The 19,000-nt window shown below is 42.5% G+C and overlaps 1 protein-coding gene across 5 annotated transcripts in view; it reads right to left on the reverse strand.

Annotated features, from left to right (window-relative positions):
* Nek11 (NIMA related kinase 11) overlaps positions 1-19,000 on the reverse strand; it is a 243,740-nt gene that overhangs the window by 166,023 nt on the left and 58,717 nt on the right. For 4 of the 5 annotated variants that reach the window (XR_008214157.1, XM_052718940.1, XM_052718925.1 and 1 more), the window contains exons 4-6: positions 17,344-17,462; positions 2,869-2,933; positions 1,560-1,686 (exon numbers count right to left, since the gene is read on the reverse strand). Coding sequence is in view for 4 of the 5 variants with exons in the window: in XM_052718940.1 (XP_052574900.1) it covers positions 1,560-1,686; positions 2,869-2,933; positions 17,344-17,462 (311 nt within the window). In the remaining variant the exon portion in view is untranslated. The remainder of the gene's footprint in view (positions 1-1,559; positions 1,687-2,868; positions 2,934-17,343; positions 17,463-19,000) is intronic. The other variant, XM_052718926.1, reaches the window with a different exon arrangement.

A 19,000-nucleotide genomic window follows, 5' to 3' on the forward strand; every position in this document is an offset into this window, starting at 1 on the left:
AGATGTGGATGTCCTGTCTAAAGGGATCAGGTATATTGCCACACATCAACCCTGAAACTTAAACAATGGCTTTCTGAACTTATCTGCTCTTAATCAAATGGCATGCTGCAATAACTTAAGATAACATAATCATAAGTCATGGGAACATTATATATTTTAATCTATTTTTTATTCATCTATTTATTTTACATCCCAGCTATAGCCTCCCCCGTCCTCCCTTCCCAGTTCTTCTCTCCCATCCCCCCTCCAACCCTATTTGAATCTATTTTTAAAATCCATAGTATTTTTAAAATTAAGCATGAAGAGAGAGGTGGGTAGGTAATTAATAGCCACTGCAAAGCCCAGGATTGCTACCTTTGACCTGGAAAAGGAATCACTAAATGAGCAAGGATTTTCACAAAGAGCAAGAGCCAAGCATTTGTGCTTTTCCATCCAGGTCACTGCAAGGTGCTGGGGAGGAAGCGTGTGCTCAATTAAACGACGACGTGAAGAAAGGTGCTCCCTGTGGCATTCCTTTGCAGGTTTTGCTTTCTGTTTTTTGTTTGAGCTTTCTTTCTCCTCTGGTGTGGGGCGCACATGGGGAGGGAGAGTGATGGGTGAACTGGAATGGACCTCTAGGACAAAGGACTCAAACCCAAAAACAAACAACCATGAGACTGAAATCAAGGGATGAGACTTGTGTGGAAGGTTGAAGCCAGAGCAAATCTTGACAGCTCCCTTCCTGTGGGAGGCACCAAAGTAAACAGATTCTTAAGGGACCCTAAGCCAGCTGCTCTGTGGTGGTTCATTTCCCCCTAACCACACAAAAGGTCATTTTCTGCTTCATCATCTTTAGAAAACAGAAGTGGGCATGTCTTTCACATTGCTCATCTTTGAAAGTCCAGAACTACTTAATGTTGATTTGCATATAATAATTATTTACTTAATTAACAAGCACTCAGCTAGACTGTCCTTCAACCCTTGGATGCTGAAAATTATGTAAGCCCCCTTCAAAGAACAGCAACACTCCCTGGACAGGGCCCGCTGCTAACAGTGGGACAGACTGAGCCATTTTCCCACCTGGCTCTGCCTGGTCCAAGAGTGCCATGGAACTGAAACATCACAGATGTCTCTATCACTGAAAACCCAGGAAATGGTAAATGTAGGTTACCCACAAATCCAGTATCTTTAGTAAAATTCTTTTAAAATGCAGAAAAGCAGCATATTCCCCACAGAGCTTGGAGTTAACCTTAAAATAAAATAAAGCACAGTCTTTAGGAGGACAAATGCTTTATTTAATAGGCTAGCTGAAGCACATCAAAATTTAATGTCTCTGCCACATTAAGAACTTTCCCCTGTGGTTCAGGAACGACAGAATCCAAACCAGCCGACTCATCTATGAATAGAGAGAATCTTTGAAATGAATTTCACAGAGTATAACAAGCTCCAAGCCCTCATCTCCCTCTGGCCACAGAACACCTCAAGTGCCCAAAGGGGCACAGTGAGTGGATGGAGTAAGCCGATGAACTTCAAAACAAAATGCAGAGAGAAGTCCTTGGGGCCAGCCACCACCTACTCACCAGATGTCAGACTTGGCGTCATAGCCTTGGTGCTTCAGGGCCTCAGGACTCATGTAATAGGGAGTCCCAGTCAAAGTTGTAGCCAGCTCACATGATCCCATCAGCAGTCGAGAAACTCCAAAATCCCCTGGGAAATTGTGGTTAATTTATGTAAATAGTTTAAACAAACAAAAGCCATCACTGGAAATTAAGAACTAAAACTGATTTTACTTCACCATATATTTTACAGTGCCTCATGCTATTTTAAGAGAAAAGGAAGGTGACATTTTAAATTACATAATGGTGATCAATAGCTTTAAACATGCATGCTTTACAGGAAGAAGAAGACTGAACAAGGAAAGAGAATTATACAACCTCAGATTCCTTATTTCTAGAATTATAAAAAACTAGAGTAACCCACTATTAAGCTACTTGAAGAATGATAATAACTAACAGAAGGATTCTAGAAGGACTGAATGTGAAGACATGAAACTTCACCTGCAGGGAGAAGAATTTGATATTAATTTAGAACAAAGGGGAAATTCTAAAGACTTGAACTATTCATGAATATACGTATAAAAATTTGAATCCACTGACTTCTCTAGTTAGTCACAACCTGCATTCTTTTCCTCCATAAGAATTTCCTATGTGATTCTTAGACAACTGAGTAACTATTTGAATGGAGATATAGTTCCAAAGAATTAAATATTAATAAAGCCATTATAGCAGCATTTAAATTATGTATGGTCACTGTTCACTGATTGTACTAAAGTAAGTGAGTGGGGGATGGAGACGGCTCAACAGTTAAGAGCACTCATTGGCTGCTCTTCCAGAGGACCCAGGTTCAATCCACAGCACCCACAGTTCACAACTAAGCTGCAACTATAGTTCCCGGGGATCCAATGCTCTCTTCTGGCCTCAGTGGGTACTGTATACATACTGCACAACATATATGCAGGCATAATGCCCATACACATAAAAAAATCATAAAACGTTTAAGTAAATGAGGAACCCCCAGCAATTAATGAAGCCAGCAAAACAAGTCAACTGCTTACAAAGTGCCTGATAAAGAGCAGGATTGCAAAGCATGCCTTTTAAATCAACCAGCCATGTAGCAAGTGTTTTATACTTCAGTTTAGGTCAGATAATCACAAACAAAATAACTGGGATTTATTGGTCTCATCCAGGTAAGAACAAATATTTGCAAAGGTTAAAGAAGCCAGGGCTGGATGACTTCAGCACTAGCTTAAACTATGCACTTCAGCTTGCTGTGTCTGCATCTAGGATAAGCTTGCTTGTAGCTTTAGAGCAGGCATTTGAAACATCTTACCGATTTTAAGTTGATTATTTTTCAGAAATATATTCTTTGATTTCAAGTCGCGATGGAGTATCCTCCTATGAGGGGGGTGGAGGGAGATGATAAAACCTCATGTAAAATAGGAAATTAAACCAGATCCGCAATTAAGGGTGTAGTTGTGTATGGGGAGTAAACATGCCCTTCCACAGATCCAGCTTCCATTGCTTAAAGGCTGCAAAACCAAGAACAGTTCTCATTTCTCCAAGGGAAGACGACTTCGCAAACGGGAGGTTTGAGAGGGGAAGAGACATGCAGTCTTGCTTTATACAAGTGTTTCAAAGGGTCAGATTGTGTTGTGGGTTTTGTTTGGTTGGTTTTGCTTCATGGTTGTTGGGATAAGGTTGAGGTAAGGTCTCATAGCTGAGGTTGGTCCAGAACTCTGTGTAGGCCTGGCTGTCTACTGTTTTTGTAGTGCAATATACGTCATACCTCATCCAGTAACCATACCCTCGGTTGATGGGCAAGTTATCACAAAATTTTATAATGTATTATTACCAAACTGTTCACATGTTGTGAAAGCAATAATATTGACAATGATATTGGTAAATACTTATTGAGTCTTGCTATAAGCCAGCAGTGTGGAATATGTCCATTGAGATTTCTATTTCTGAATTTAAGAGAACCAGATAACATGAAAATCTTTTCCTATAGAGGCCCCCAAATGCTAAACAAAGTTTACAAATAGGCACTCATGAGCTGAGCTCATGATGCAGTCAATCTCCTGGGGACTTTATATGAAAAGAAACTGAAAATCAGAGTGGACAGTAGGTGTTGACCCCTAGGCAGCCTTTGAGGATTTAGTGGTCTCAGAAAGCTGTGGGCTGGCTATAATGGTCAGAGTAGAAGACATAAAGTCTGTGTAATGGGTCAGATGGTGCTAGTACACATCCATAAATGCAGAAACACACACACACACACACACACACACACACACACACACACACACACACACCAGACAGTGGCTAGGTGACCTAAGAAGCACGCCTGTGTGTGTTCAGAAAGAAAGCTCATAATCTGAGTGAGGGACAGCAGTCACTCAAACTAGAGATTCAGATATGCACCAGCTGGGTGGTCACAGAAACTGAATGTTCAATTGTTAACATCCTCTCTGCTCATCTGGCAGAAGCAAATGTAGACTAAAGAATCAGCAGAAATATACAACGGTATCAGATGCCTGAGTTTTTCAGACAACCAAATAAGATACAGACTCTAAGTGCATTTTAAATGCTTAAAATCACAAAGGAAATAAGAGAAAATTTGAAGTAGAAACACCAAAGAGATGGTGTTGATGAAGGAAATTGCCAAACAGAACTTGTAAGGGAAAATGTGACCACTGAAATTAGAACCTGAGGATTAAATCCTATGTCTTGGCTTAACCCCACTGAACATATAACAATGTGTTCAATGGGGTTAAATCTAAGATCCACACCACACCTTCCATGATTAGCTGTATTCACAATTGCTAAAGCATGGAGGCAAATTAGATGTTCTTCAGTAAGTAAACGGTCAAGTCAACTGACACTCCTGGACAATGGGGTGTCATTCAGTGCTAACAAGAAATGAGCTATCAAGTCAGGAAAGCACCTGGTAGAAACTAAATACATATTTAACTAAATACATACTGCAAAGTGAAAGAAGCCAGTCTAAGAAGCCTACACAGCATATGATTCCAACACTGTGACACTAAGAAAAAGGCAAAATAATGAAGATGATAAAAACAGCAGTGGCTGTCAGAGGCTAAGGAGAAGGAAGACTGAGTTAATAGAGCCTAAAGGATTTGGGCGCCAAAACCTGCTTCCGTTTGATGCATTCACGCCATCATATGTCTTCTAGTCCCTATACAACATAAGAATGAGCCCTGTGTTAACTATGGACTTGGAGTGGTTTGAATAAAAATGGCCCCCATAGGCTCATATACTTGAATGCTTAGTCACCAGGGAGTGGAACTCTTTGTTAAGATTAGAAGGATTAGGAGGTATGGCCTTGTTGGAGGAAATGTGTTGCTGGGGTGGACTTTGAGGCTTCAAAAGCCCATCCCAGTCTCTCTCTCTCTCTCCTCCCCTCTCCCCTCTCCCCCCTCTCCCCTCTCTCCCCTCTCTCCTCTCCCCTCTCTCCTCCCTCCTCTCTCCCCCCCTCTCTCCTCCCTCCTCCCTCCTCTCTCCTCTCTCCCCTCTCTCTCTCCTCCTCTCTCCTCTCTCCTCTCCCCTCTCCCCTCTCTCTCTCCTCCTCTCTCCCCTCTCCCCTCTCCCCTCTCCCCTCTCCCCTCTCCCCTCTCCTCCCCTCTCCCCTCTCCCCTCTCCCCTCTCCCCCTCTCCTCTCTCCTCTCTCTCTCTCTCTCTCTCTCTCTCTCTCTCTCTCTCTCTCTCTCTCTCTCTCTCTCTCTCTCTCTGCTTATAGGTCAGGATATAGCTGTAAGTTACCTCTCCAGCACCATGCCTGCCTGCTGCCATGCTCTCTACAATGATGATAATGGACTAAGCTTCTCAACTGTAAGCAAGCCCACAATTAAATGTCTTCTTTTATAAGAGTTGCCTTAGTCATGGTGTCTCTTCACAGCAACAGAACAATGACTAAGACAAGTGGTAATGGCATGCAGGCTCATTGGCTGTAGTAAATGTACCACTCTAGCAGGGAATGCAGAAAACTGTTAATGTATGGTATGGGCACAGGCAGATGAGAAACCCTAAGAGACAAAATCAAACTAGAAGCTGGATCCAGCTACTCTGGGAAGTTGAGACAGGAGGACCGTGAGCTAGAGGGTGGCCTACACAACATTGCAAGATCTCATCTCAGCAAATAAAAAGATAAATGAAGAAAGGGAGTATAGGAAGGTGTGAAAAAGAAGAGGTGAGAAGATGAAAGTGGAGGGGAGGGGAGGGGAGGGGAGAGGCTAGGAAGGGGGAGAACAGGAACAGGGTAAATTTAAGAAAAAGGTAGGGAGGTGTGCTTTGTTTAAATTGTCAGTCAACTTGACAAAAATCTAGAATCTACCAGGGAAGGGAGTCTCAAAGGGGAACTGTCCAGATTAGGTTGACCTGTGGGCATGCCTGTGAGGGGTTTTCCTAACTGGCTTAAATGGGGAAGAAGACCCAGCCAGACTTTGGGTGACATCATTTCAAAGACTAGCCCTTGAATGAATAACAAGGATAGAGTGGTCTGAGCGTGACATGAACGAATTATTTGTTTTTGTTATGGATGTAACTGGCCAGCTCCCTTAAGCTCTGCTACTCTGACTTCCTGTGATGACGAACTGTGCCCCAGGACTATGAGATGAAGCAAACAGTTTCTCCCCTAAGTTGCTTTTGTTGGGGTATTTTGTTATAGCAACAGAAACCAAACCAACGAGGTGAGGTAGAGAGGGTTACGCACTAGGAATTGACCCTCCAGGACATTAAAATCCATCTTTAACCTAGCTCAGTCCTTGACTAGAGCAAGGTGATCTGCCTCTGATGTAACCACCAGCTGTAGAGGAGATAACATCACCCAGTATCTCTTAATAACTCACCTATATTCTTCAGTTACTCAAAACTTCCAGGAATACCAGGTGACGAGATCAACTGGCCAAAAGCAAAATCAATGAACAAAAGCAAAGAGCTCCAAAAGGAAATCCATGAATGATTGACCTGTTGAAATTACTGGATTAGTGTGCAAAAGGTAGAACATTGGAAAACCAAGTTTGGCACTGCACTGGAAAACGAGCTAGGAATATTTTTTCCCTTTGAAACATTTTGTAACACCAATAAGACACAAGGGAAGTTGCTAGAAGCTGCTTTACAACTATTTCCTCCAAACTTAAACATTCCTTCCTAACGGAAGGAAGGTGGTCACAGACTCAGGAAGCTAACAGACCTATAGGAAAGAGAGAAGACTCTCTGCCCCAAGGTCACACAATGTGGTGTGCACATGCCAGAAAGACTCCTTCAGGGGAGCTGTCTGCAAGCTGTGTAGCAAGCTGCAGGGATACAGCCTTTGTGAGTCGACGTGCACATTGAGTGGGCTTTAGGACGATGCAGCTGTCTTTCAGTCACCCATGATGTGACGTTAGGATAAGTAAAGCATACATAAGAAAGTTGTCTGGTAACAACTGGACAAGCAGAAGATGTGTGACAAATAGGAATATGTTACTATCCCTCACATACAAAGACATGAAAATATGTAGATTAGCATTATGCATTTCAAGACCAAGGTGCAGACTATGCTAGAACACCAATTTTAAAACACAATAGACTGTCTCTGTGATGGAGTAAGAAGTTTTATGTAACAGGCCAGCTGTAAAGCTATTGGGGAACTGTAAAATTGTGATTTACTGACTTTGTAGTTACAGTAAGTAAAATGCATCCTGCAATAAAAAGTCTTACCATATACTGGGCTAACAGCAATCCCTTTAAAATATATTTTTAAAATCCAGGAAATAACAAGGTGACAAACAGTTCAGACTGTTTAAATTTTTCTCTAGAAATCCCAAAGTATCTCTAACAGTTCCCCATCCACTACCCCACCCCTTATCTACGGAAGTGAAACCCTCCACTCCTTTCTGGTCAATGGCCCCCAAGTGCTGTGTAAAGATTCAGGAACTGCTTGTTTGTGGTCAAATTCATCTTAGGACTCCCACCTCCATCTCCCCATCATACTATTCTTCCCCAGCCTCCGAGTCTTTTCCTGGGGTGAAGAGTAGCCTACAGAGGCAGAGCCCCAGCATAAGGCAGACTTAGGGAAAAGGTACAGAGGACTTAGTCTCCATCTCCCTAGACCCTATGTAAATAGTGTTGGACACCTTAGCTCCCTCCCCTGCAGGTCTATCTCCACCTGGCAGGCTCTCACAGTGGCCTGCAAACTCTCCTTCCCAGAGGCCCCACCTGCCATCCAACCAAGGACTCTTTGATGATGCTCAGCCTGGGAAGCCCCTGTTCTTTTCTCTGCCATGTGACCCCATCCTGAGGTCAAAGGCACCTGCTTGACTTTCCTCATCTGTGACTTGATGATGAGCCTCTGTGTTGGAGCCAGGAGATGGAGATTAGGTCCTTCTAAAACTTCCTGGCTATGGCCAACACACGAAAAGTCTAAACTTGGTGTGGAAATGCACTGACAAGAACTGACCACCTGACATCTTCAAGATGGGGGAATGGGGGAAAGTAAGAGTTCAAGAAAAACCAGACAGCACAGCTCACCTCAGCATTCCCATCCCCCAGACTGGAGTAGGACACCTCCTTCCTCAGCCAAATATTCTGACGTGGATCCAAGCAGGTACCTTCCCCAGGAAACGAGTTCTCCACATGACTTTTCAGAGACCCATTTAAATACCTTATTACAACATTTTTGCAAGCTGGCTAAGAAAGGTGTGGATAGCTAGGTGATGCCAAAGCCACCTCAGGGAAAGTACCAGCCTGTCTCTCCCACACTGGGGATGCACACTAACATAAGCATCAGCAATATTTCAAGAGCACCAAGGCTGTGCACACCGTGAGGGGCTGCTCATCTTTCCTTCCAGAAACAAGGGCTAATAAGCTCCACACCCCATCAGGAAGGAGGTTTGTGCAACATTCTCAAAGACAGCTGAGTGAACTGTGGATATTCTTAGGCTTTAACAGTTTCATTTATGTACCTGCCATATGCTACAGACTCCAAGTATTCCAAATTTAAAAAAAAAAAAACTAAATTAAAACATAGTACAGGAATGTTCCAAAGGAGGGAGCCAATTTTTCCTTTTCTTCTGTTCCCTCCCTCCTCTTAATTCACCTACCATTATCTTTGTCTTCTCTAGAAGACTGTATTTGTCAATATTCTCCACAAAAATGAAACCAAATACATGACTTAGGACTGAGAATTGACTCATGCACTTGTGTCTCAGAAGGCCCCTTCACCTGCATCAGCAGGCTAGCAGCCCAGGAAAGCCGGGTGTCAGTCTAAATCTGAAGGCCTGAGCCCCAAGGGAGCGAGCATATAAATCCCCGTCCAACGGGGATTTATAAGCAGGGAAGGGGGGCTCTTTCCTCCTTCCTTCAGTGGGTAGCACAATGCCCACTCACAATGGGGAAGAAAACCGACTTCACACAGATAGATTCTCATAGACCACCCAGAAGCAGCATTTTAAACTGGACATCCCATTGCTCACTCCAGTGGACAGAGAATAATCAACATCTGCACTGAACTATTTTGTGAGGCACTGGCTACAAAGGCACTATGCCTAACCCCTCACATGTGTGTATCACATTGTTTCCAATATGATCCTCCAGATTAACATGTAAGCAATCAACATACTTTTCAAAATACACCAATAACTACTACAGAACATGTGTGAAGAAGCTGGAATAACTTCCATAGACCAATTTTTAATTGGTGACAATTGGAAAGTAGTAAGGTCAAAGACGAGAAAAATACTGTGTACATATGTACTGTGTTCTTGTTCCTAAATATTCAAATGTTTTCTGCCTTGCAGTGAGTATCTCTTTGGGGAGGTAAGGGCATCTCCACCTCTCTGCCACTGGAGTTGGCCATGTGACTTGCTGCAGTCATTGGACATGAGCAGACAGTCACTCTGTTTGAGGAATGATGAATGCTGCCCTAACTCACCCTTGCCTTCCCTCAGCCAGGAGCAAAGCAAGGTCTAGTTAGGAGCTGTTCCCTGGGCTTGGGTGCAAGGATGAGCAGAGAGAGAGGACTTGCAGGATCTCCCACATCCCTCAGCTACTGATGCGTAACATGAGCAGCCCATAGAAATAAGCTTGAGCTCCACAGTCTAAAGGCAGCTTTTACTGGACTATGAGTCTTCTTGGCTTCTAACATCACAATTTTTAGTTGTTTATGTCTTACGCTTAACAAAAATCCATTGGGATTGTACTCATTTTTTTAAAAAGACAATTAAGGTTATTTTCTAAAGGAAATGTCTTAGGCCTATAATTAATCAAATATTGAAAACTAACAAGGGAAAAGAGTGTGCTATATATTAATGAACTGGAAAATTTACACAACATTGCCTCATTTAAAAGCCAAACTGAAGACAGGCACGATGGCACATGTCTACAATCCTAGCACTTAGGAAATGGAAGTTTGAGGCTAACCTGGGCTACACAAGGAAACCCAGTCTCTAACAAACAAAAATGATTCTAAGGACTAAGAATGTAGCTCCATAGTAGAGTACTTGTCTAGCAAGGCCCTGTGGTCAGTTCACTAACAGTCAAAAACCACAAAAACAAAGCCCTCTGGAGACTGGGTTCAGATGGAGCTATTTGTCTTTCCCATTCAAATCAAAATTTCCAAAACTATAAAGTAATTCAAGAGGGAATTCATAAGTAATGTTAAAAATAAGAGTTACACATAGTCAAGAATTTATGAACAATTTCCTGAAAAAAATGCACAAAGAGGAATCCAAAATCTAAATGAGGCATGGAAGAGTCCTGTCTCTATGTCCCTCTACCAACTGCCCAGCCCCAGCAGCTCAGCCATGCACTGGCGCCTCTGTGTCCCTGCACCAACTGCATCAGCAGCTCAGCCATGCACTGGTGCCTCTGTGTCCCTCCAACAACTGCATCAGCAGCTCAGCCATGCACTTCTTGAGCTCACCTCCTGTCAGTTACTTTCGTATTGCTATGATAAGATTCCATGAGCAAGGCAACTTACAAAAGAAAGCATTTAAATGGGAATCACAGTTCCAAGGGGTTAGAGTCCATGACCATCATAATGGGGAGCATGGCAGTGGGCAGGTGAGCATGGTGCTGGAGCAGTAGCTGAGAGCTCACATCTCACAACCATGAAGCAGAGAGAGTTAACCAGGAATTTTGAAACCTCAGCACCCACTTCCAGTGGCACACCTCCTCCAACAAGTCCACACCTCATAATCCCTCCCAAACAGTTCCACCAACTGGGGACCAAGCATTCAAATACATGAGCCTGTGAGGGCCACTCTCATTCAAACCTCTGTACCTCCTAAGCAAACTATACCCTAGTCTTGGATTCAGGACTTGAATACTATAGGAACACACAAATACAAGTCCTGGTGCTTCCCCAAGCCTCACTTCAAACTCCTTTCTCTCACCCCTCCTCTCTCCATATTCTATCTGCCATAGTCACAATTAATCTCAACACAACTGTTTCCAATCCGTTTTTCCTCTCACCTTCCCAGACCCCAAACCTCAAGTTTATCTTTGATAACCACCTCCAACAACCCTGGGGGTCCTCAAAAATGGAAGACAAGTATTCTACCACTCCAGCCCAAGCCTCTAGCTTTGCCTTCCTGTCATAGTTAACATACCTATTCACTTTAAGTTCAGTCATTGCAGCTCACCAAGTTCATTATAATCCTCCCCAAATCTCTGCTGCTGTCCCCTTACCTCCAGTCTCATAACCTCACACGTGGACAGTATAAAAAACTTATGACTAATAACTAAGCTGTCTCTGTCTTTCTCTGTCTCTTTCTGTGTGAGTCTCTGTCTCTGTCTCTCTCCTCTCTCTCTTTCTCTCTTCCCCGCTGTCCCACCCTGCCTCTCTTCCATAAGTTATCATCTGATCTTACTGAAGCAAGCTCTGGTCACATAGCTTCACTAAGGCTCTTAAAAAATCTACCATCCATACTACAAAATAAGGCTCCTTTTGACCTCAACTTCCCTCTGCCCATATCTCCATTCAAACCCTCACCTCAAAAGCTTTCCCAACAGAACCATTCACCATTCACTCAAAATGGATTATTTTCCAACCTCTGTGCCTCTCCTCACTCTGTTCCTTAAACCTGGAAAGTCCTTGATCCATAGTTCACTACACTCAAAACCTTTCCTGGGTCAAATTAAACACCACTTCTTTCAATAAGCCTTCTTTTTTTTTTGTTTTTTCGAGACAGGGTTTCTCTGTGTAGCTTTGCGCCTTTCCTGGAACTCGCTTTGGAGACCAGGCTGGCCTCGAACTCACAGAGATCCGCCTGCCTCTGCCTCCTGAGTGCTGGGATTAAAGGCGTGTGCCACCACCACCCGGCTTCAAGAAGCCTTCTTAATTGTCTCAAATGGAATGACACCTCTTCTGATCTCCTATAGAGTATACATCTACTTTTCTTGACACTCTCATTTGCTGTGATTAACCCTGAAGTGCATAAACCCTGAGCTTAATATATTTGTGCATATATCTCACCCATGTAGTCCTCAACCCTATTCTACATACAGAGCAATTTTAGTATCCCAGATCATTTCTTTGAGTCACTTAGAGTAAACTACCAAGGGTTGTGGTGGTATTGTGTTCCCCGAAATATTGTGCACACTAATAAACTTATCTGGGGTCAGAGAAGAGAACAGCCACAATATTAAACATAGAGGATAGGCAGTGGTAGCACACGCCTTTAATCCTAGCATTCCAGAGGCAGAAATCCCTCTGGATCTCTGTGAGTTCAAGGCCACATTGGAAACAGCCAGGGATGGTGACACACGCCTTTAATCCCAAGAAGTGAGCCTTTAATCCCAGGGAGTGATGGCAGAAAGCAGAAAGATATATAAGGCGTGAAGATCAGAAACTAGCAGCATTTGGCTGGTTAAGCTTTCAGGCTTTCGAGCAGCAGTTCAGCTGAGATTCATTCTGGATGAGGACTCAGAGGCTTCCAGTCTGAGGAAACAGGATCAGCTGAGGAACTAGCAAGGTGAGGTAGCTGTGGCTTGTTCTGCTTCTCTGATCTTCCAGCATTCACCCCAATACCAGGCCCTGAGTTTGTTTTATTGATAAGACTCTTTAAGATTCCTGCTACAAAGGGTAATCTCTATTGTGACTCACCATTAAGTGGATGCATCTTGGTTTGAACTTGGATTTGAATAATCACACAACAGTGTGCACCCATCTACATCCATCTTCTTTCATAACACATTGTATATTTGAGATTCATTCAGATCATACATTGTTGAGTATGGTGTTATTTTTTTTATTACAGGCTAGTATTTCACTATATAATGATACAACCATTTATTTAATCTATTGTAGACAAAGGCTTAAGAGTGCATTAGTCATTACAAAAAAGGCTTCCACAGGTGATCAGGCCTCATTTCTCCTCTCAGTCCATATCATTTGTACAAAAGAATGCATTTCATTATGACGTTTCCATACCTGCATCTAGTGTACTTTGACCTTTCTTATCCCTTTCCTCCTCTTCCCTTCCCACTAATCTCCTCAATAGGCTCCTCCTACTTTCATGTCCTTTTATAAAATCTAGATTCTACATGTGAGAGAAAACATGGCATTTCTCTAAGTCTGGTGTCATCTGATTTGACCTCTGATTCCACCCAGTTTCCTGTAAATGACACATGATTCTTTACTATGTCTGAAGAAGCCCCACCGTGTACATAGATACCACTGATGGGTATCTGTGATGATTCCATAACTTGATCATGTGTCAGTGCCAGAGAGAACATGAGTATACGTCTGTCTACCATATATTCACTTTGATTCTTCTGGTCTATATCCAAAAGATCATCACTCATCACTGTCCCCTCCCCAGGAATAGAACCACTATTTGTATGTTTAGTCTAGAAAATACCATCACACAGCTCCCCAAAGCATTTATACCAATGGCCACCCCACAAATAATGTGACAAATGTGGAGTTTCTCTGCATCTTTGCCAACACATGTGATTGTTACATTTAAAAAAAAAACCTGCCTGCTGACTGCACCCTTGTGTCTATATTTAATTATTACTACAGATGATAATGTTATAGAAGCTTCTTACTTTCATAAGATTCCAGTGTCAATGCCCTACAGTCTTACAAAATGAGCAGTGACAGTCCCCTCCTTGTTACTATCTTACAGATGAAGAAACAAGGCTCAGAGATGTCAAGCAGTTTGTCCAATGTCATGGTCTGTCATTCAGTGGAGACAGTGATTTTGTATAGCCACCTGCCTTCAACTATGACACTGTAAGGTTTTACCACTCACAGTTAACCAGCAGTTCTCTGAGCTCAGGACTTCTCTTTAGTTTATTGGTATTACATGAATAAAGTGAATTAAAACATAAAATTGGCATTGCTCTATACACAAGAAGCTTATAATTGATTGGTTACAATATAATGATTAAGAGACATTATCATTTTTCATCTGAATCACAAAGAATAGAATTCCAGATCCACAGACTCAGAAGCATCCACATATGTAGCCCTGTGAAATGACTCTTTATAAATACTGACAGACTGAAAGTGGAACTCCTCCCTTTGGAGGCTGTTTTTAAACTCATTTATTTTTAACTATCACTAAGTAACCTTAAGCACATCAAAAATATTGGGGGAATGTGCTCAGAGTATATTTTATACTGGCATGGGAATAGTGTTATATAACCCTGTATAATACAAACTAATTGAAAAACAAGAATAGAAAACAAGTCAAGTTTGGGCTCTTAAATCAACCAGATTCCAACTATATACTTTGCACACAGAACACCCCCCCCACAGTGGGCATCTTTGTTGGTATTGTTTTATAATTTCATCCTTTATGCAATAAGCCAATAATATGAATAATAAGAAGCGGTGGTACAGGAAAGACAGGAAGGAAGGAGGGGAAAAGGGAGGGAGAAAAGGAGGGAGGAAGGATGGATGATAATGGCAATGTGAGTGTGCATGCACAGCAGCCGAGAGCAGCTTCAGGCTGCTTATTAAAGATTATATGATATTTCTTTTTTATTTAAAATTTTTTTTATTCATTTTACATACCAACCACAGACCTCCCTCTCATCCCTCCTCCCACTCCCCCCCCCACCTTCTGCCCCCTCATCCCTTCCTCCAACAGGGTAAGTTCTCCCACGGGGATACAGCAAAGTCTGGTACATTGTCAAGATAGGACCAAGCCCCCTGCTTCATCAGGGGTGAGTAGGTATCTGACCATAGGTAACAGGATCCAGAAAGCTGGCTCATGCACCAGGGATAGCTCCTGATCACACTGCCAGAGGCCCCTCAAATAGACCCAGCTACACAACTGTCTCCCATATGCAGATCTAGTCCAGTCCCATGCAGGTTCCACAGCTGTCAGTCTGAAGTTCATGAGTTCCAATAAGCTTGGTTCAGTTGACTCTGTAGATTTCCCCACCATGAACTTGACCCCCCTCCCTTGCTCATCATATACAATCCCTCTTCCCTCTCTTCAACTGGACTCCCAGAGCTCAGCCTGGTGCTTGGTTGTGGATCTCTGCATTTGCTTCCATCAGTTACTGGACAAAGGCTCTATGAAGACAGGGTATTTACTAATCTGATTACCAGGGTAGTTTAGGCACCCTCACCACTATTGCCAGTAGTCCAATCTGGGGTCGTCCTTGTGGATTCCTGGGAACTTCCCTAGCACCTGGTTTCTCCCTATCCCCATAATGTCTCCCCCTATCAAGATATCTCTTTCATTACTCTCCCACTCCATCCCTCTCCCAGCTCAACCATCCTGTTCCCTTATGTTCTCATCCCCTATCTCCTCCCCTCTATTGCCCCCCATCCCCAGTTTAATCATGGAGATCTCCTCTATTTCCCCTTCCCAATGGGATCGTATGTCCTTTTTAGGCTCCTCCTTGTTTCCTAGCTTCTCTGGAGCCATGGGTTGTAGTCTGATTATCCTTTGCTTTACATCTAGTATCTACTTATGAATGAGTACATACCATGTTTGTCTTTCTGAGTCTGGCTTGCCTCACTCAAGATGATATTTTCTAGTTCCATCCATTTGCCTCCAAACTTCATGATGTCACTGTTTTTTACAGCTGAGTAAAACTCCCTTGTGTGAATGTACCACATTTTCTTTATCCATTCTTCAGTTGAGGGGCATCTAGGTTGCTTCCAGTTTCTGGCTATTATGAATAATGCTGCTATGAACATAGTTGAGCAAGTGTCCTTGTGGTATGATTGAGCATTCCATGGGTATATGACCAAGAGTGGTATCATTGGGTCTTGAGATAAATTGATTCCCAAATTTCTGAGAAACTGCCATACTGATTTCCAGAGTGGCTATACAAGTTTGCACTCCCAAAAACAGTGGAGGAGTGTTCCCCTTGTTCCACATCCTCTCCAAAATAAGCTGTCATCAGTGGTTTTGATCTTAGCCATTCTGACAGGTTTAAGATGGTATCTTAGAATTGTTTTGACTTGCATTTCCCTGATGACTAAGGATGTAGAGCAATTTCTTAAATGTCTTTCAGCTATTTGGGATTCTTCTGTTGAGAATTCTCTGTTTAGATCTGTAGCCCATTTTTAAATTGGATTGTTTGGTATTTTGCTGTCTAGTTTCATAACTTCTTTATATATTTTGGAGATCAGCCCTCTGCCAGATGTGGGGTTGGTGAAGCTCTTTTCCCATTCTGTAGACTGACTTTTTGTCTTATTGACTGTGTCCTTTGTCTTACAGAAGCTTCTAAGTTTCAGGAGGTCCCATTTATTAATTGTTGCTCTCAGTGTCTGTGCTACTGGTGTTATATTTAGGAAGTGGTTTCCTGTGCCAATGTGTTCTAGGCCACTTCCCACTTTCTCCTCTATCAGGTTATTTCACCATTATCTCAGGACATCACCTCAGAAACTGCTGGGAGTCGTACTGAATTAGTCACTATCTGTGTCATCGGGCATGTGTTTCAGCAGATACATGGCCAACTGCAAGGGAATCTGATTACTTTTTATGCTATCAGAAACCACAGATGACACACTTAAGCAATGACATCTCCAAACCACCAGGCCTTGGTGTGCCCTAGGAATATCACTATCACTCAAGATGACTGTTCCTGGGTGTTCTGGTCACTCCGCAGTGAGTGTGCCATGACTGCCCACTTTGCGAGAATCTATTCTTAAAAATTCATTTGTTTCATTTGATGGGTCTAAAACGATTTAACACCTTAACATCTGAAGAGATCATACAATGTTTTAGCAGATGGTTAGATAAGGCACCCACCATGCTCAATGCAGTTTCTGCTACATTACATTGCAGATCAACTTGGTTTCTAGAACTAAAAAAAAAAAAGCGGGAAGCTGGAGACATGACTCAGTGTGTAAAGTGCTGACTGTGCAACATGAGGACCTGAGTTCAAATCCCAAGTACCCATATAAAAAAAGCTGAATGTAGGAACCCCGGTCTGCAACCTGAGTCCTCCTGGCAGAATGGGAGGTGAGGCAGGAGACTCAGAGGCCAAAGGGCCTGGCATATTCAGCAGAGAACATCTATCCAACCTCAGACAAGGTGAAAGGAAAGGACTGACATCAAAAAGGCTGTCCCACACCCAAGCTGTGGCATGCACACACCTGCACACACCTGCACTCACATACACACAACTGATATAAATAAATACTACGTGAGTAAATAATTATTCAACAGTTTCCTCAAGAAAAAAATCATATTATAAAATATTACAGATGTTTGACTGTGGCTATTCATCTTCTGGACCTGTTTGCTTTCAAATCAATCAAAAATATTCACCTTTCAAGTTCAGACATGAGCGTTAAAAACTATACCCTGTCCCCAGAAGCCAGTCAACATACCTCTCATGCATATAATCAACTCCAAGCAACAACTGGATAAACCATTCTACTATCTGGTTTTCAGGAAAGATTTTCCCGACTTCTTTATATTCCTGAATTTTATAGTCCAGATCTCGGCCCTGAAACAAAAGAACATAATCTTTCATATTTTTAATAGGTAAAATTTTAATACCAAGTTCTCCCAACAATGTAAGGCAAGCAAACCCAAGATGTAGTCATCTAAGGAGATACCAAGATGGATGACCTAGATGGGACCAGCCCCTCTGGGGAAATGAAAACTGAATGTTCTGCACATCTTAGAAGTCATCTAACTCTGTTGTCCTATCAACCAAAAGACCACTCGTCTTCCTGAAAACATAGTCACTCCCACAGAAATCCAAACAGAGCTCTTATTCTTTTTTGGTTTTTTGTTTGTTTGTTTTTTGTTTTTGTTTTTGTTTGCTTTTTTTGTTTTTCAAATAGGGTTTCTCTGTGTAGCTTTGCACCTTTCCCGGAACTCGCTTCGTAGACCAGGCTGGCCTCGAACTCACAGAGATCCGCCTGCCTCTGCCTCCTGAGTGCTGGGATTAAAGGTGTGCGCCACCACTGCCTGGCGAGCTCTTATTCTTATTGTCAGCAGTTACCAAGTAAAATCTGCCACTGTTCCTCTAGTTCACGTCCATCTAACTGGGTTTTATCTTTGCCATCAAGCAAGGAAAAAAAGAATTATATAATGGAGAAGTGTTATTAGGTGCAACACAAATCTGGATGACATCCCCTGAATCTGTGTTCATATAAGACTAGAAATAACTTTCCTAGTACCCTAACTTTGCATACAGAACCCTAACATAAGTGAAAGTTAAAAATGGAAGACAGTAAAATTCAAATCAGAGATATTAATTGACGTTTTCCTGAAATGAAATTGGTGTTGGCATGGCACACTAGCACTGGCTGCTATGGGAGATTCTTTTGAATTTTAACTTAAATTTGTTTTATTATTAATGTGTGTATAAATGAGGGGTATGTGTGGTATAGCTGGAGGTCAGAGGACAATTTCCAAAGTAGACTCTGTCCTTCCACTGTGGGGTTTGGGGATTGAACTCAGGTCATCAGATGTGTGGGGCAAGTGCTTTTCCTCACTGAGCCAACTTGCAGTCCCAGGTCATTTTGATGCTGACAGTGTCTTGGAATGACTGAGTTTCCCCTTCTCTATTAAACTCCAGCAAACCCCTCGGGAATACAGTGGCTGGTGGTGAGTGCATGGTTCTGAATACAACAGGGAAGCATTTAGTCCCTCACATGTTGGTGAAAGGTAAAAAATTAAAATTAAGGCCTGAAGTTGACAATGTCTCGATTTGCCTGGCAGTGTCTGATGTGACTCTGATGACAATATGTCTTAATATATTTTAATTACCACAGAAAATAAAACGCAGAGTATTAAATTTTCTTAGAGAAACCATATACCTCAAAACTTTACCATTAAAACACTGAGAGATTAAAGCTTGCTTGGTATGTGTCCTCAGAAGAAAAAGGCCAGAAAAAAATGCTTTTGTGGATGTGAAGCACAGGTCCCCTGGGGAGTGCAGGAGGTACCTGCCATGGCCATGGGACCATAAGAGCAAAATGAAGCCACACACAGACTAGGCCGAGTCCTTCTCAGATGCAGTGCAAAGGTATT

This window comes from Peromyscus californicus, unplaced genomic scaffold (assembly GCF_007827085.1).
Source record: "Peromyscus californicus insignis strain IS unplaced genomic scaffold, ASM782708v3 Scaffold_11__1_contigs__length_118956290, whole genome shotgun sequence".
NCBI lineage: Eukaryota > Metazoa > Chordata > Mammalia > Rodentia > Cricetidae > Peromyscus > Peromyscus californicus.